This window comes from Lissotriton helveticus, chromosome 9 (assembly GCF_964261635.1).
Source record: "Lissotriton helveticus chromosome 9, aLisHel1.1, whole genome shotgun sequence".
NCBI classification, from domain to species: Eukaryota; Metazoa; Chordata; class Amphibia; order Caudata; family Salamandridae; genus Lissotriton; species Lissotriton helveticus.
The window spans coordinates 869,769,173-869,788,269 of NC_136070.1; the positions used below are offsets into that span (position 1 = coordinate 869,769,173).

General features: G+C 48.3%; 1 protein-coding gene across 1 annotated transcript in view; it reads left to right on the plus strand.

Annotated features, from left to right (window-relative positions):
• Window positions 1-19,097, plus strand: part of LOC144781934 (WD repeat-containing protein 62-like) — a 636,677-nt gene that overhangs the window by 305,861 nt on the left and 311,719 nt on the right. The window contains exon 20 of the mRNA XM_078661021.1: window positions 2,233-2,384. Coding sequence (XP_078517147.1) covers window positions 2,233-2,384 — 152 coding nt within the window. The remainder of the gene's footprint in view (window positions 1-2,232; window positions 2,385-19,097) is intronic.

Consider the following 19,097-nt stretch of genomic DNA (forward strand, 5'->3'; position numbering starts at 1 on the left):
TCCTTTACCACACTCTCCCACTTGGCCCCTCCAACGTCCCAAAAACATTTTTATGACAAACATCCCTAAAAATTAATTGCCTTTGTGGCACGAAGGGGAAGATACGTTTAACTCCTTGCATGCTGGTGACGAACCCCAGCCGTCAAGCTCCGCGGTGCTCGTGTGCGGATGACGGCTGGGGTTCGTCACGGCCCCGCCCTGTTCGTTTGTTTACCGCACAGCGGCGGAAACGGGCCAGCATCGAAGGGGTTAAAGCAAAGCTATTCACTGGCTTTGGCAGGTGAGGGGCAGTTGTTAAGTTATTCGCGAGGATTTTATTCGTGCTAAAAGACATTTGTCAAAACACGATCCTAGATTATTGAACTGCTTCTCAAGAAGGATGATTTGGCGGATAATTTGGTTGTTTTCGATATCAGCACATTCTCTTTTTCTAATATAAACATTCACCTTAAATATCAATGGGCCGATGCTAGCTTTCCTGCCACTTTGGGCTATCGTTCAGAGAAGCTCCCTGGATGGTCTCCACTACGTGAAGTACCATCTGCCAGAATCAATTTAGTGGGTGTTTCTTCACCATTAACCCCTTCGCTGTTCATGACGAGCTCAGCTCGTCATGAGGCACACTGGAGCTGAGCTTATGACGAGCTGAGCTCGTCATGAACAATGGGATTATCAATCAATCAGCACAGGAGGGGAAAAGTCATAGCAGCTAAGGTGTTAAGTACTAAACAGGGTTGCCTGTAAGAAGACCCTTTTAGTTCTTACGTGTCCTGTGTCTATTCTAGTGTATTTGACACCCAGGAGAAGACTGTACCATTAATTGAGGCTATTTTGGCTGAGTTGTCTTTTGTTGATGATCCCATCCTCAGCCCTCTTAGCCCTGACCCTTGGGGTTGTGTGATCTACCTTCCACCATTATAATAACATCTACCAAAGCAATGGTGACAGTTTTGTGGAATGTTGCAGGTCTTTGTACTAAGGTCAATCTACTTGACTGGAATAATTGTATTGATTTATACTTTTTTTGTTTTAATGGAAACTGGGTCTACTGAGCAAATCTATAAATCAGGCATTTTAAATGTTTCTATTCCAGTCAATTGAAACTCCATATGCAGCCCTTCTGGAGGGCTAACGATCTGCTTTAGACCAACTGTAGATTGGAAAATCTTGAGAATTGATATAGATTGTCCTGACATTCTCGCTATTCTGTTGGTGTCCTGTTTATGCTCCCCTTTATTGAAATCTACAATATATATTTGAAAGGTGTTAAAGCTGGTGGTGCATCCAAGACGGTTCAGTGCCTAGAGGATCATTTGAGCAAGAACAAGGGACACTCTCTTCTCATCTTTGCAGGAGACTTGAACACCACGTTTGAGCCCCTGGACATTGAAGATGTTAATCTCTGCCAGGTCAAGGACGATAAATGGGATGTTCCTTGTGTTTTAACAAGGTTCCCACTGCATTTTTTGGGACCTTTGTCATTGTTGTCTTTGGCTCTAAGGATATTGAAAAAAGGGCAAGAACTAATGTTATAATGGAGGTTTGGTGCCATATAATACTCCATTACACAACATGTCAAATGCACCGATGTCGAGTTGATGCTCCCCTGTGCCTTCAGTTGAAGGCACATGAGAGTTATATCAATTTTCTGGATCCAGTCAGGTGTGTTGCCAGATTCAAGACGTTAATAATCTACAATTCGACAAAATATCCATCTGAAACCTTGTTACCGAATGTAAGTAACTTGTTTCTTTGTTTTGGCGTCCTTGTTCCTCTTTTCTATGTTGATATGATAAATTGATCCATTGGAATGTATATCTTCTGTTTAACTTGCTGCAAGAGTTGATGAATTATATGGCATTGATAAAGTTAATTAGCCTCCAAGATGGATTAAATGCATGCCAGCGATTTGATTGGGCCCATACTCAGGAAGTTTGAGGCTGTTTTTTGCAAAACATTGCTCTCGTCACAGAAAATCACATGAATTTTCTATAGTTTGAATGCAAATTGGAATTGTCAAATCACTAGCCTTCCAAATGTTCCTTTTATGTCACTACTCAAACTTAAAGCAATGGGCACAGATTGCCCATAGATACAGACGTGTTTGCAGTATCAGAGGTCACTACAAGATTTATACTGAATAGTGTATGTGCAACCATATTCGAAACAGTAACTCAATTTGAAACCTCGTATTTAGTCAATAATGTCAAAGCATTGTGTTTGTGCTTTTAGGAGAGAGACCTTCATTGTCCCTCCTGATTTCATTCCATCAAGTAATGAGGAAGACCCTGGAAAAGAAGCTGAAGATGATAGTGAGGATGATAGTGATGATTATTATGATGATGATTCACTGCAGACACCTCCTAAAGAAAGCATTGATACAGGTATTCTAAGAGCCATAACTGTAATCTGTATATATTATTTACATAGGCTACAAAATTCTTGGGCACTCAAATTTGTATCTGTAGGTGTTGCTTGCCTTGTTGCCACAGTGATCGTGTCGCCGGAACGCTTCAATCCTGAATTAGATGCTCCAGGACTGCATGTTTTCTCGGACTTGATTTTTGTTCTCTGCTGGAGTATTTTTACCCATCCATTATATTGCTTGCTGTTTTACTATGAAAAGGTAGGAGTTTTATGCTCACTGGAATGGGAACCAGCGTTTACAACACTGTCATTACATCGCAGTGCTATTGCAACGCAGTCGTGTCAACAGCAGCGTTGTTGGTACGCGATACCTTTACATTGCAAGTCATTGGAACAACTTGCTGTAGGGGGCGCTAAGGTATTGAAAATGAATTCCAACACCTTTCCTACTGTTGCGCAAACTGGAGTAGGAATAGTAATATTTACTATTCCTACTCCAGTTTGCGCCCCCTCAGCAAGTCGTTCTAATGCAGGGCTACTCATAGTACGGCCCGCGGGCCGCCAGCGGCCCGGCAAGCCTTCCTTGGCGGCCCGCGGACCTTGCAGACATGTACCAGTTTAAATAAAAAATGTTTTCAAGAGTGTCAGTAAACACCGCCGGTTGATGCAGCCTGGACTCGGAGAGGCTCTGCTCTAGGGGGCCGTGAGATTCCAGCCAAAGAGTGGAGCTGCAGGGGCCTCAGAAGAGGTGAAACAGAACAAAGTCTCATTAACAATTTAATGGTCCTTTAAAGACCTGTGAAGCGGCTGTGTGCGCGCCAGGCTAGCTGTCTCATTCCGGGCTGCCACACAGGGGGGGGGGGGGATTGTTGGACAATTACAGTGACCAGGACAAACCCCGTGACTGATTGAACCGAGCCAAGCATGAACTTGGAGATCACTCTGCGCAGCTCTTGCTCACCGAGTAGCATTTGTTTTATCGACACTGAAATGATGAAAGTCTGAATCAGCCCAGCCTTATTTGGAATCTCTGCCCTCCGTATTACACCTGATCTCTGCTGCAGTGGTTCAACCAGCTCTTGTGCACCCTCTACATTAGGGTGTCATTAATAATGTGCTGCTGATTTTGGGAAGGCTGGGGAAGGTGGTTCGATGTGTGCAGCAAATAGCTCTTGCTTTTCGTGATATTTCTAACAGAATTATTACACCTTACCTAGACAGAGATAGGGAGACAGATGGAGAGAGAGGGAGAGTCAGGAGAGGGCGAGGGAGTGAGAGTCAGGAGAGGGCGAGGGAGAGTCAGGGGAGGGCGAGGGAGTGTGAGAGTCAGGGGAGGGCGAGGGAGGGAGAGAGTCAGGGGAGGGAGAGAGTCAGGGGAGGGAGAGAGCGAGAGAGGGAGGGAGAGAGCGAGAGAGGGAGGGAGATGGAGAGAGGGAGGGAGATGGAGAGAGGGAGGGAGATGGAGAGAGGGAGGGAGATGGAGAGAGGGAGGGAGACGGAGAGAGGGAGGGAGACGGAGAGAGGGAGGGAGACGGAGAGAGGGAGGGAGACGGAGAGAGGGAGGGAGACGGAGAGAGGGAAGGAGACGGAGAGAGGGAGGGAGACGGAGAGTGGGAGGGAGACGGAGAGTGGGAGGGAGACGGAGAGTGGGAGGGAGACGGAGAGTGGGAGGGAGACGGAGAGTGGGAGGGAGACGGAGAGTGGGAGGGAGACGGAGAGTGGGAGGGAGACGGAGAGTGGGAGGGAGACGGAAAGAGGGAGGGAGACGGAGAGCGGGAGGAAGGCAGAGAGGGAGGCAGACAGAGAGGGAGGCAGACAGAGAGGGAGGCAGACAGAGAGGGAGGCAGACAGAGAGGGAGGCAGACAGAGAGGGAGGCAGACAGAGAGGGAGGCAGACAGAGAGGGAGGCAGACAGAGAGGGAGGCAGACAGAGAGGGAGGCAGACAGAGAGGGAGGCAGACAGAGAGGGAGGCAGACAGAGAGGGAGGCAGACAGAGAGGGAGGCAGACAGAGAGGGAGGCAGACAGAGAGGGAGGCAGACAGAGAGGGAGGCAGACAGAGAGGGAGGCAGACAGAGAGGGAGGGAGACGGAGAGGGAGGGCGACGGAGAGGGAGGGCGACAGAGAGGGAGGGCGACAGAGAGGGAGGGCGACAGAGAGGGAGGGAGACAGAGAGGGAGGGAGACAGAGAGGGAGGGAGACAGAGAGGGAGGGAGCCAGAGAGGGAGAGAGCCAGAGAGGGAGGGAGCCAGAGAGGGAGGGAGCCAGAGAGGGAGGGAGCCAGAGAGGGAGGGAGCCAGAGAGGGAGGGAGCCAGAGAGAGGGAGGGAGCCAGAGAGAGGGAGGGAGCCAGAGAGAGGGAGGGAGCCAGAGAGAGGGAGGGAGCCAGAGAGAGGGAGGGAGCCAGAGAGAGGGAGGGAGCCAGAGAGAGGGAGGGAGCCAGAGAGAGGGAGGGAGCCAGAGAGAGGGAGGGAGCCAGAGAGAGGGAGGGAGCCAGAGAGAGGGAGGGAGCCAGAGAGAGGGAGGCAGACAGAGAGAGGGAGGCAGACAGAGAGAGGGAGGCAGACAGAGAGAGGGAGGCAGACAGAGAGAGGGAGGCAGACAGAGAGAGGGAGGGAGGCAGACAGAGAGAGAGAGGGAGGCAGACAGAGAGAGAGAGGGAGGCAGACAGAGAGAGAGAGAGAGGGAGGCAGACAGAGAGAGAGAGAGGGAGGCAGACAGAGAGAGAGAGGGAGGCAGACAGAGAGAGAGAGGGAGGCAGACAGAGAGAGAGAGGGAGGCAGACAGAGAGAGAGAGGGAGGGAGACAGAGAGAGGGAGACGGAGGGAGAGAGGGAGACGGAGAGTGAGGGAGAGCGGGAGGGAGAGAGAGAAGGAGGGAGACAGAGGGAGGGAGAGAGACAGAGGGAGGGAGGGAGATAGAGGGAGGGAGGGAGAGAGGGAGGGAGACAGAGAGGGAGGGAGACAGAGAGAGGGAGGGAGACAGAGAGAGGGAGGGAGGGAGACGAGGGAGGGAGACGAAAGAGGGAGGGAGACGAAAGAGGGAGGGAGACGAAAGAGGGAGGGAGGGAGACGAGAGAGGGAGGGAGACGAAAGAGGGAGGGAGGGAGGGAGACGAGAGAGGGAGGGAGACGAAAGAGGGAGGGAGGGAGGGAGACGAGAGAGGGAGGGAGGGAGGGAGACGAGAGAGGGAGGGAGACAACGGAGGGACGGAAACAGAGAGAGAGGGAGGGAGTTAGAGAAAGAGGGAGGGAGGGAGAGAAAGAGAGAGAGGGAGGGAGACAGACAGAGAGAGAGAGAGAGATGTGTGTATGCTGGATCTGGTGGCTCAGTGGACGAAGACATCCGCGGCAGGGGCCTGTGTTCAACCTCATGGTCACAGTTTTTTTTCTCTCTAGCCCCGCCCCCCTCTCTCACTGACCACGCCCCCACCGGTGCGGCCCTCAGCCACAAACTACACTGTAAATTTGGCCCCTGAGAGAAAGTTTGTGAGTACCCATGTTCTAATGACTTGTGATGTAAAGGTATTGCGTACTAACGACACAGTCGTTGTAACGACCGCTTTGTAAAAGCACGCGATGTAATAGCATGCGATGTGACATGCTATATTGCTCTGGAATGCTAGCTCTTTTATGGCTGTCCAAGACTTCTCATGCATTTATAAACAGCCAGGCCTTTTCATGAGTTATCTTGCAGTAATTGGAATCAACTTGAATAGCAATAAGTAAAATCAATTAAGATTTTACTGAGACCACATCACTCTGACATGTTGAGTTAGTGAAACGACCAGCAGCTTGAAATGCTGAAGTTTTAAATACAAGAGCTCCCAAAAATTAGTTTTTGAAGACAACGTTTTGTTATAGTAGGTGATCAAATAATTTCATGTTGCTGTCGACATTGTTGGGAAAGACTGATTCTTTGTTCGAAATCATTTTACAAAAAAAATTGAATGAGTAAACAAGTACTCTGTTGTCCTATTCCATCTGCTCCCTGAACAGTTGGTAATTACCTACTAACACAGGTAAAGCTCGGTAAAAGCTTCGTAAAAGAAAGCGGTCATTGTAAAAGTCTTCAGCTTGATCTCAGCATAAGCTCTACGGAAGTCTGGAAAATTGACAGTTCCAGGCCCACTGGAACAATGTCATTGTACTGCTCTGTTTTTCACATGAATCTGAAATTGCTGTATACAAAACGTAATCCAACACCTGCTGCTTAGTTTGTATATTTTTTCAATACGTTATTTTGTTTTTTTTAAAAACCTCTCCCTGCAGATTCCTCACCTTTTTATTATACTCTGGACTGGGACTGGAGACTTTTTTCCGCCAGTAATGCTTTTATGCCTGAAGGTGGCACTCTGTGGCTCCCGGGTGACTGCATACTGACTCCATACAGCCGTGGAAGTGACGCAACAGATCATTTAATGCAATATGCCTTTTGTCTTCAAGTACATTCATGTTTTGTGGGACATGGCCAGTGATATCTTGCGGACTATTCTCAAGTGTTTACATAAGTAATGGTGGTAATTGCTGCCCACCATTGGGGTTGGGAATGCATGTATTTCCATAGCTGCCACCTTTAGAGATCAGGACTACATGTATTTACCGTCAATGAGTCGAAGTCCCACCAGAGCCCTACACAGAGAATTCCTTCTATTGCTGTTGTTTTGGACAAAGTGGCATTCAAGGTCTTTCCTTTGCTGTAGCGAGGTCCAGGACGCTCTGGATACTTTGCGAATGTTTCTGGGACAGTCCTGGGTTTTGGTGCGAATGGCTCTGAGGCTACTTGGGTAACTTGCCTTGTGCATCCTCCTCACCCTGAACATCAGATGGCATATTTCGGCCCTCAGTGGAACTTTATAGGCCAGTGTGCCTTAAATAAAGGGTGCCTTTCAGACACAAACAGTTATCTCAAGTGTCTGCTCAGGCCCTGCAATGGTGGCTAGCAGATGCCCATTCTCCATTTCCACCCAGAGTGAACAGTGGTAATAGATGCAGCCCTGCCGGGTTGGGGAGTGGGGGGGTCACGAGTCTCTCATAGAGAGTTTGCTTCAATACAATCTTGTGACAATTCGGCCAATTCGCATGGTTCTAAAGCCTTCCTGTCCTCCATTAAAGAGCGGTGTGTGCACGTCCTCATGGGCAACTCGACCACCATCTGGTGCTGCAACAAGCAGGGCGGAATGTAATCCTGTGTCAGGAGGCTCTTTGTCTCTGGGGGTGATTGGACAAGCATTGCATCTTTTTGGTACCTAACCACCTGGCTGGGTTTCTGAATGCCAGGGCAGACGAGCTGAGCTAATATTGCCTGCTGCACCACGAGTGCCATCTTCAGCCCTAGGTAGTGCAAGACATATTTAGGCTGCAATCAGGAAAAGGAATCCTGTATGCACTTCCATTGCTATTTTTCCTGTCTTAGGATCTGAGAAACATCAGAATGTACCCAGCTCAAGACATATTGATCACCTCTGACTGGGCCATTAGAGTTTGGTACCCAGAGCTCCTGATCATTTGTTCTCTCTACTTCCACCCTGGGACAACCTCCTTTCTCCACAACAGTGCAGGATCCTCCATACAAATCTCTGTACTGTACATCTCCATACATGGAGATTGACTACTTCTGTTGGCAAATCGCAAACATTCAATTATCACTGCTCAATGTCATTCTGGCATGACAAAGTTCTTGTATCCGGGCCATTGTGACACATTTCTATCCTTTTCTGGCTTTATCTCTATATCTATATTTATGACTTGCATGTTTCCCCAAAAACCATTTGTCATGACTCAATGGGACTTGTACCTGGTTTTGACTTTTGTACAATCAAGACTATTTTCTCATTGTGATGACGTCAGTTTGTGGCATCAGCAAACTGTAATCATAGCCCAAGTGCACTATACCACTATCCGCGGACATCCTTTTTTCCTAAAGTTGTACTCCCTGTAATATTAAACAATTACTCTACTCACATTCTTCACTCCACCTCATCCTTTCAAAGATGGAGAGAGTCTCCACCACTTTGATAGTATAAAGGTTACTGAAATGTTCTATCATCCTCACAAAGGACCACCGTGAGGACGACGAGCTCTCTGCAGTTTTTTCTGTAACAATGAAAGTAAAGATGGTGCAAAAGTGGACCTTGTCAAGCTGGATACTCCTCTGTTTAAAAATCTGCTATATTGTGGAAGGCACTCACAGAGGGCCTGGGCTCACTCCACAGGAGCCAAGGCTGCTATAGCAGCATTTGCAAGGGAGGCTCCTGTGCGAGACATCTGCCAGACTGCAACATGGCCTTGGTACATACGTTCTGTAGTAGGGGATCTCTGTGTATAGTCATAATCTAGTGAATAGTCCCGCCCATGTGCGTGGACCCCGAAGCAATCAAAAATAATCTCTTAAGTTGTCCTCTGTGCAGTCATGCATAGACACTTAAGAGAAAATTAAAGACAATAATCCAGCCTATACCTGCAAGGCTACACTGTCCAGTACTTCAACTAGAAATGCAAAGGATATTCCACCAACATCACATTTAACACAGTCTGCTAAGTTTCACCCATAGAGAAACTTCCCCTTCACAGAATCCATGGAATGATAGAGAGGAAGGGATGGACAGACAAGCCCCCATAGGCTGCCATTATGTGTCTGGAAAAGGGATACCGTGCCTTTAAGGAACTCTCCAGAGACCCTCGGTATCCCATGATGCACAGCAAACTCCTTTTACTTTCAGTTCTTTTTTCCGGCTCCTGCTAGCAGGATCCTGGGGCATTGAGCTCTCCCTTTTTGGGTGTATTTTTCAATTTTTTGGCACTTTTAAAGTGTTTAGAGTGTTTCACTCGACGTCTGATGGCTTCTTCTACCTGTTTCTGGAGTTTTTGGCCATTTATGCCCACTCTTTTGTCGAATATGCCTGCCCTGTTCGACAAGAGTCCTGAGTGTGCCAGAAAGAAGGCATAGTCAGACCCTCACAGGGTGTGTATCCTCTGTCTCCCATCCTCTCATTTTCCTGAAGACTGTGAGATTTGCCAACAATTCTCCAGGAGGACCCTGAAGGATAGAAAGAAGATCCGGCTCCAAGGACTGGAGCTCAGGAGACAGCAGGACCAAGGTGGGTCTGGGCATGGAGGGACTTTGTCCTCTGCCCGGGCGTTGGCCTCTGGGGGACTCCCCAGTCAAGATAAGGCCAGGAAACGACGCAGATCTCCGTCGACGTCGATCGCTTCGACCCAGAGCCCTGGGACGACGGGGAGGCTATGTCGCCGCTCGACGTCGAGGGCACCGACGTTGAGACCTCGGACGAGGTCGACGTCGAGGACCGCGTCGACGCCAAGATACCGTCGACGTCGAGACCACCGGCGCTCGCCGTCGAGGCGACACCGCCGTTCGCCGTCGAGGAAGAGAGACTCGACGTCGAGGGATGTGTCGACGTCGAGACGTTCGATGTCGAAAAAGAGGTTGACGTCGAGGAAAGAGAAGTCGAGGTCCAGGGGACGTTCAAGGGACAGGACTGTGTCCCAGGACTCGGTAGTCACCCTGTCCTCTGCATCCACAAACCCACGGTCGCAGCGGCACCGGCGCTCGTCTAAGAAGAGATCGGCCTCTAAAACATCAAGGCCTGCGCAAAGAAAGAAGAGAAGAGTGGTGCGGTCTGCGGACTCTGATTACTCTCAGACCTAATCGCCTTCTAGGCACAGGACGCCTAGGTGGTCACGGTCCAGACGGAGACCCCATTCAAGGAGTGACCGTCGCTCTTCAACACGGTCCAGACACGGTCGCCGGAGAGACAGGTCCAGGTCCCGTCACACGGACTCTTCCAGTGCTCGTAACTGCTCACCCACCTTGTCGGATTCACCACTTACGAGGGTGTTACCGGTGGATGACATTGTGTTGTTCTAAGAGGTGTTGTTGAGAGGGGCGGCGAAGCTGGGAATTACGCTGACGGTCCCCACACCGTCTACGTCAGTGATTTTGGAGACCCTGCACAAGAGGCAGTTGTCTCGGCCCTTGGTGCCAGGACTGGAGGAGCCAGCCAATGGAGTTCTTCCTGACTCCGGCGTCGACAAAATCTGCTCCTTCCCGGCTGCAGAAAAATACAGACCCCCTGACTCCGATCCGGCGTTTCTTAGATCGGACCCGGTGCTGGATTCAGTGATCATCACAGCGGCTAGGAAGCAGCACGCTTCTGCCCCGTCCTCTACGGTGCCTCCGGACAAGGAGAACCGTATGATGGATTCAACTAGAAGAAAGGTGTGTGGTACGGCAGCGACGTCAATGAAAGCCGCTAGTTCCACGGCTCTCCTAGGTCGGTATGACCGGTCTTTATGGGACTCCCTACAACAGTTTCTGGAGCACCTTCCTAGGGACAAGAGGGAGGACTTTCAGAAAATCATCAACAAAGTCATGATGGTATCCAACAAGGTGATCAACTCGGCTGCAGATTCCTCTCTCTAGGCGGCTCATGGATACTGCCACGGGATTAATCTGCGGCGTCATGCCTGGTTGCGCCTGACTTCGCTAAAACCGGAGGCGCAGCAGAGAGTCGCCAACCTGCCGTTCTCTGGTGCTATGCTATTTGGAAAGCATGTGGATGAGGAGATGGCCCGCATGAAGGCGGAGGCTGAAACCCTTATGGCCGTCGGGTTAGAAAAGCCGCAAGAGAAGAAGAAGTCCTTCCGCCCCTTCCAGAGACGTTTTGGTGCCCAGGGAAGAGGGCAAGCTGGGCAGCAGCAACACCAGCAGCAGCAGTACCAGCGGCGTCCATTCTAGAAACGCCAGAGGGTTAGAGGCGGCCAGCAGTCCTGCTCGACGCCTAAAGGCCCGGCCGGGTCTAGGCCCTGAGGTGCTACTTCCCCCTCGTCCGTTACCCGCTCCGGTGGAGGGAAGCATACAAAATTACTGAGGAGAAAAATTACTCAGGACAAGTGGGTGCTGAATATTGTTTGCAATGGATACAGTCTTCATTTCACCAGCCCCGCCTCCAGCGATTCCACCGGTTTGCTCGCAGTTCCAACTGCGCGAGCTTCAGGTGGAGGCGGATACCCTGTTAAGAAAAAGGGCGATAGAAGACGTCCCTTTGTCTCAAAGAGGAAAGGGTCTTTACTCTCGGTTCTTCCTCGTGCGCAAGAAGGACAAGAACGAGTTCAGGCCCATTCCTGATTGGCGACAAGCAAACAAATGGATTCGCAGTGAAAGGTTTTGCATGCTGTCTTTGCACCAGATTTATCCTCAGCTGCAAAGGGGAGACTGGCTTTGCGCAATAGATCTGCAAGATGTGTACTTCCATGTGCCCATTGCACGGAAACACCGGAAGTTCCTGCGATTTCTAGTCGGCACCAACCACTATCAGTACACCGTACTACCGTTTGGACTGAAGTCTGCACCCAGAACGTTTTCCAAATGCATGGCAGTGGTGGCAGCGCACCTAAGAAAGAACAAGGTGTGTGTCTACCCGTACCTGGACGACGGTTGATCAAAGCCTCCACCTTCCAGGAAGCGCAACTGCACTTCAACAAGGCGGAATCCACGTATCACATCAATTTTCTGGAACTCAGAGCTGTTCACTTGGCACTGAAGGCCTTTCATCCGTCCTTCCAGCCCAATTCCTTGCTTGTGCAGACGGACAATACGACCACAATGTATTACCTCAACAAGCAGGGGAGCTCGAGATCGCGCACCCTGTCACAGAAAGCGCAGGCGATCTGACACTGGCTACTTGCCAGAGGACTGACGATAACGGCTACCCATCTGCCAGGTGTGCAGAATGCTCAGGCGGACGCACTCAGCAGGCTGGTGCAAGAAAACCACGAGTCGGTTCTAACAACGAAGTGCTAGGAGACATCTTCGACAGGTGGGGCACTCCGGACGTAGATCTGTTCAGCACCGCCGAAAACAGAAAATGCCGAGACTTCGCCTCAAGGTATTACCAACCGGGGACTCTGGGGAACGCGCTATGGATCAGCTGGCCGAACAGCTTTCTGTACGCTTTTCCACCCATTTCCCTAATTCCGGCGGTGCTCATCAAGCTGTCTCACTCCAGAGCACGGATGATCCTCATTTCTCCAGAGTGGTCCCGACAGTGGTGGTTCAAGGACCTGCTTCACCGGTCTCTCCTGCTCCACATGCGGCTGCCGTGTCAGCCGGACCTTCTCACGAAGTTCGGGGGGCAGATGGTGCATCCCAACCTCTCATCGTTGAGTTTGGCGGCATGGCTCCTGAGATAGTGAAATATGGACACCTGAATCTGCCTGAGGATTGCATGAACATTCTCAAGGAGGCTAAGCGGTCTTCCACTAGGACGTCTTATGCCTACAAGTGGAAGAGGTTCTGCATCTGGTGTACTTCCAAGAACTATGATCCGACGACCTGCAAGGAAGATGTTGTCCTTCCATATCTCTTGCATTTGGCTCAGTCCGGCCTTAATTTTCAATCTATTAAGGTTCACCTCGCAGCGTTAACTGCGTACAGGAAATGTCCCTCACAGACTTCCTTCTTCCAGGTCCCTGTGATTAAGGATTTTTTGGAAGGACTGAAGAAAGTGTTTCCTCCTGTTCGGAGTCCTTCGCCTTCCTGGGAGTTGAATGTGGTGCAGTCCAGATTGATGAAGGATCCTTTTGAACCCATTCATAAGGCTTCACTGCAGCACTTACCGTGGAAGGCGGCTTTCCTTGTGGCCATTACATCGGCCCGAAGGGTGAGTGAGATTCAGGCATTTTGTTGTCAAGAACCTTATACTGTTTTTCATGCTGCTAAGGTTGTGATGCGTACTCACCCTAAGTTCCTTCCTAAGTTGATCTCTGATTTTCATGTTAATCAGACTATAACTTTACCTACGTTTTTCCAGAATGCTTCCACTCCAGCGGAAAGATCTCTTCATTCCCTGGATGTGAGAAGGGTATTGAAATTCTATCTGGATAAGACCAAGGATATTCGTAGGTCAGACCAACTGTTTGTCAACTATGGGTCGGTCAGGACTGGTCTTGCTACCTCGAAGCAATCCATCTCTAGGTGGATTGTGTCCTGTATCCAGTTATGTTACCAGAAAGCTAATAAGACCTTAGGAGGTAAGCCTAAGGCTCATTCCACCAGGGGCAAAGCGGCTACAACGGCTTTGCTTCGTAATGTTCCCATTGCAGAGATCTGCAGGGCTTCTACTTAGAAGTCGGTCCATACCTTTGCTAAGCATTACTGTCTGGACTCTGATGCCAGAGCAGATGCTCAGGTTGGGCAGGCTTCGTTAAGAAATCTGTTTGCACAGTAATGGTGTTGTCTTTTTCTCCACCGCCCGTTAGATTGTTGGGATGGGCTTGCCATCCTATTCACTAGATTATGACTATACACAGAGATCCCCTACTACAGAAGCAGTAGTTTCTTACCTGTAACTCCAGTTCTGTAGTAGGGGTATCTCTGTTATAGTCATAAGCGCCCGCCCTTTCCCCCCGGTGGAGAAAATGGTACTGTAATGTATGCTACAGGCCTTTCTTTATACACCTTCAAAAAGAACTGAAAGTAAAAGGAGTTTGCTGTGCATCATGGGATACCGAGGGTCTCTGGAGAGTTCCTTAAAGTCACGGTATCCCTTTTCCAGACACATAATGGCAGCCTATGGGGGCTTGTCTGTCCATCCCTTCCTCTCTATCATGCCAAGGATTCCGTGAAGGGGAAGTTTCTCTATGGGTGAAACTTAGCAGACTGTGTTAAATGTGATGTTGGTGGAATATCCTTTGCATTTCTAGTTGAAGTACTGGACAGTGTAGCCTTGCAGGTATAGGCTGCATTATTGTCTTTAATTTTCTCTTAAGTGTCTATGCAGGACTGCACTGAGGACAACTTAAGAGATTATTTTTGATTGCTCCGGGGTCCACGCACATGGGCGGGACTATTCACTAGATTAGGACTATAACTGAGATACCCCTACTGCAGAACGGAGTTTCAGGTAAGAAACTACTCCTTATTTCACGAAACACTAATACCATGGCAGTTGGACCTCGGAAGAAGGTCACTTTGCCCGCTCCATCCTGAATAATTTTCTGGTATGAATCTACTCTTCATACTCTCCAACTTGGGGAGGTACTGCTATGCTAATGCTCTTTCTAGTGGATACTGACATCTACCTGTTGATACCGCACTACCATGCCACCTGCCCGTTCTGTGAGTTGCACTCCTTAACACATAATAACTTTCCAAGTTGGGAATCGGCACACTGCCATCAACAATTATCTGAAAGTGTGCTGCGTCTGAGGACACAGAAAGATAAAAATTTAAGAAAATGATCTGAATGTGTATTAGCCTTACTTTATCTTTTCCTAGGTGTTGCAGAGACACCATGTAGCCACAGGTTAACAAAAATCTCCACATCTAGTGTGGTTCCTGGGATTATTCTAAAGTTGGAGAATCTGCTGTTAGAAGAAAGCTCTTCTTGGTGGATACCTTATCTTCAGTGGAACTGTTGCACCCTGGGTGGAACGCCATGTCAAACACATTACAAAAGTGAACTGATCACTTCTGATGACAATTGGTGTAATTGTTGCCCAGATGTGGTGAAACATTCTTAGCTCATAGACTGGACAGGGTGGGAGGCATTTGTTGAGAAACATTTTAAAGTAGTGCTGGCACGGTGGAAGGAATGATTCATTCTTTGCAATGGAAATGTTTCGTTTCTCTCTTCACATATTTTTTCACATCACAGAAACTGCCCCCAAAGAATCAGCTATTTTAAAAGTGCATCAGTCTTTAGAAAAGTCACATATATAGTGCGTCTCTTTTTAACACGCGATTTCTTGAATCTGACAGTACCGCCTAGTAAGGCATGACCATAATAATTATGAAATGTACTATGCTGTTCTGAAGTGTTGATTTTTAATTGAAAAATAGAAAATGTATCTTCATTCCTGAGGCCTATAGTGTAAACACATGTAAACTGAACACAAATAAACTAACATAACTGAATTGCTCCAAAACAATTAGACAGATCTTTTAGTACAATAAGTGTGTACATGCAGGCTTATATTCTGTTGTGAGCAACATTGCATTGTTTTTATATGTTTTACTCATGGGCAGGAAACTAACAGGATTCTAACTACAGATTCCTCACCTTGTGAATACCCATCCCGGATCTAAACTATTTCTGGAGACTTCTCTCAGCAATTCCCTCATGTTCTGGTAGGTGGTGTCGTATTGCTCTGCATCCGGTCTGCCCACCCCACTCCGGAAGTGATGGAGGGGCCACAATATAACCACCACCTCCGTGCTTCTATGTCAGTTACTTTCTTTACCCTCCTTGCGATGCAGATCCAGAGTTTGCTCCCTAACTTCCATCACGTGACAGAATATTTAGGTAACCTTTTTCTAGTGTGCGAGGTACATAAATATCAGCCCCTAAAACTACCACAGAGTTAAAACCCTGCAAGGTTTGCCATAAACAGATGTTGGAGACAGACCCATGTGAGGTTTGTCTTTGGTGTCTGGACTTCTGGCATGGCTCTAAATCGGGCAATGCCTGCTCTTGGACGAGTGAGAAGGTCATCTGGAACAGTGAGTCCAAACTCTGTCACGTAGCATCGAAGAAGAGTGATTACAACCCAGTTCCTGTTAAGGTTAGGGACTCTAGCACGTTCTTGATCCAGGGGCCGTTCCTGATAAAGGTAGTCAGCCCTCTCTACGTTGGCAAGTAAGTCTAAATCTAAAAAAAAAACCATAGGAAGCCAAAGCGCTACTCCCCCTCTTCTCGCCACTGGTAGAAGTTGGGCAGGTATAAGGGTACTCCTTGAACTCTGTCCTGGACCCCCTGCGCATCGCCTCTTCCCCACCCCTGACAGATCCAGTTACTAGGCTGATCTTGAGGCAGCCTGAATCCCCAGGTTCATCTGTGAAACCACAACAGATCCAGGCTTTCTAGGAGGCCATGCTCTGTTTCTTTCTTTAATACTCCACTGGCTACCTCTGGTGCACCACCTGGTCTCACAGATACGAGGAGGCCTCCATTCAGGTTTTTGCTGGCAGATTCGTCCCTGATGCCAACTATGCCTCCTGACCTCAATCAGTGGTTCACCCTGACTCCGGGGCTGACGTCTACACCGACTTCTCACACAGAGCTTAAACCTGCAGTAGTTCCCTTGTGTGCTGGCACCGCCGATGCCAACGAAAGAGCTCTTACTTCTATTGGTCTCAGAAAACAATCCACAGAGACCTTGGGTGAAGTAGTACATTGCTTGTCCGTGTCCTGAATTGCATTCTGATTAAATGCTTCCTTGACCACACCATTTTCTTGACTGGCAGCGTGCATGGATAGCGGTGTGCGTAGACTGGTGCTTGGCTGGCATTGTGCATGGACTGGCACTTGGCTGGCATTGTGCATGGACTGGCGCTTGGCTGGCGTTGTGGCTTGCACGGATCCTCCAGCATTTTCTTACCCATAATCCTCGCAAATGTCAAATTAAATAAAAAGTTGCATTTTCCTCACATTTCTGTGTCGGATATTTCCAACCACCCAGCATTTCTCTCCATCTCCTGATAAAAATGATAATTCACTTGTGTGGGTGACCAAGCAGAGTCAGCCTAAAAATGCATTAAAAAAACTGCCCTTATGGACACGCTTTGTGCCTCTCTTCAATTTATTGGCCCTTCGTTGTCCTAGACACTTAGCCCACCCACACAAGAGAGGTATAATTTTTATGGGGAGACTGAGGGGAATGCTGGGTGGTAAGAAATTGGTGGCGGCATGGTTATCCCACATAGAAATGTGAGGAAAATGTGATTGAATTATTTATGCAAAATTTGAGGTGTGCAGGTGTTTCTGGGTAAGAAAACGTTGGGGTATCCATTGAAGCCATACCTCCCTGGACTAGCCTGGGTGTGTAGTTCTCAGAAATGTGTAGGGTTCCCTAGATGGTAGCCGAGCCAGGGATCGAAAACGCAGGGGTCCCCCTTGCAAAACCAGGCCATTTTGTGGTGGATAATTTTGATGTTTCCCTGTCGCGGGCACCTGGCCCACCCACAAAAGTGAGGTAGCATTTATATCAGGGGACTTGGGGGTGGATGGAACTTCGTGGCTCCCCACAGATTCTAGAACTGTCCATCCCAGAAATGTAAAGAAATTCTTTTTTGTTTGTGAAAAAATTGAGGTTAGTAAGGGATTCTGGGTGAGAAAACAATTGGTGGTCACACCTCCCCCAAGTATCTGGTTTTCAGAAATGTCTGAGTTTGGCAGGTTTCCCTAGATGGCCGCCGAGCCTGGGACCAAAAGCTCAGGTTACCCCCTAACAAAGCCAAGTTGTTTTGTGATGGATAATTTTGATATCGTCACAGTACGTTTTGAGCCGTTCCCTGTCGTGGGCACTTGGTTTACCCACTCAAGTGAGGTGCCATTTATAACAGGAGACTTGGGGGGAGTGCTGGGTGGATGGAAGTTTGTAGCACTAGGCCTACTCACGCAAGTGAGATACCATTTTTATGAGAAGGCTTGGGAGAATGCTGAATGGAAGGAAGTTTTTGGCTCCCCTCAGATTCTAGAACTTTCCATCACAGAAATATGTTTTTTAGACACATTTTGAGGTTTGCAAGGGTTTCTGGGTAAACAGAACTTGGCGAGAGCCACACAAGTCATAGCATCCTGGATTCCCCTGGGTGGCTAGTTTTAAAAAATGTACAGGTTTGCTAGGTGTCGCTAGATGCAGGCTGAGCTAGGGCCCAATATCCACAGCTAGGTACATTGCGATTAAAGGGTCTGTTTTTAGTGGGAAAATGTGATGCATCCATGTTGCGTTTTTGGCCATTGTCAGTCGTGGGCACTAGACCTACCCACACAAGTGAGGTACCATTTTTATTGAGAGACTTAGGGGAATACAGAATAGTAGAACAAGTTGTATTACCAATTGTTTTGACGGCATTTGTGTCTTCAAAATGTAAGGTTGTGTGCAAAAAAGAAATCATTTTGAGAAATGCTCTTTAATTCACATGCTAATGTGGGTACCCACAAATTCAGAGATGTGCGAATAACCACTGCTTCTAAAGTCCATATCTTGTGCCCTTTTCGGAAATACATAGGTTTCCTTTATACCTGTTTTTCACTGTTGATATTTCATCAAATGAACTGCTGTATACCTGGTACACTTTGAAAAACCATTGCGAGATGCAGCTCAGTTATTAGCTTTGGGTACCACGAGTTATTGGTGAACCTACAAGCCCTTTATATCCTCGCAACCAGAAGGGTCCAGTGGACGTAACATTAAATTTCTTTCAAAATCTGTCATAGAAGAAGTTACAGATGTTAACGTAGACACAAATGGCTGTTTTATTTTTAAATCAATTTCAATATTTTGTCCTTTCAGCTTTTACTTTCTGTAGGAAAAACTGAAGGATCTACATAAATGACCCCTTGCTTAGTTCGGAATTTGTCTACTTTTCCAAAATGTATAGTTTTCTGGGATCCACCATTGGTTTCACACCCATTTCTACCACTATTTGGAAGGAGATTGAAACAGTGGCATAGCTAGAACGGCAGCCGCCCGTGGCGGCCCTTGAGTGTGCCGCCCCGTGGCCGCTGTCTGAAGAGCGGTGTGGGGGGAATGGTGCTGGTGATTTCGGCGGGGCCCTCTGCGACAGCCGCAAGTGAGAGTGGGGGGCCGTAGGCTCCCCCCCTTGCTATGCCACTGGGCTGGTAGCACAGAAAAATACGAAAAATTGGCTATTTGCTAGTAAAATGGTAAAACTTTGTTTAAAATTTTGGTTTTCTTACCTTACCTTTT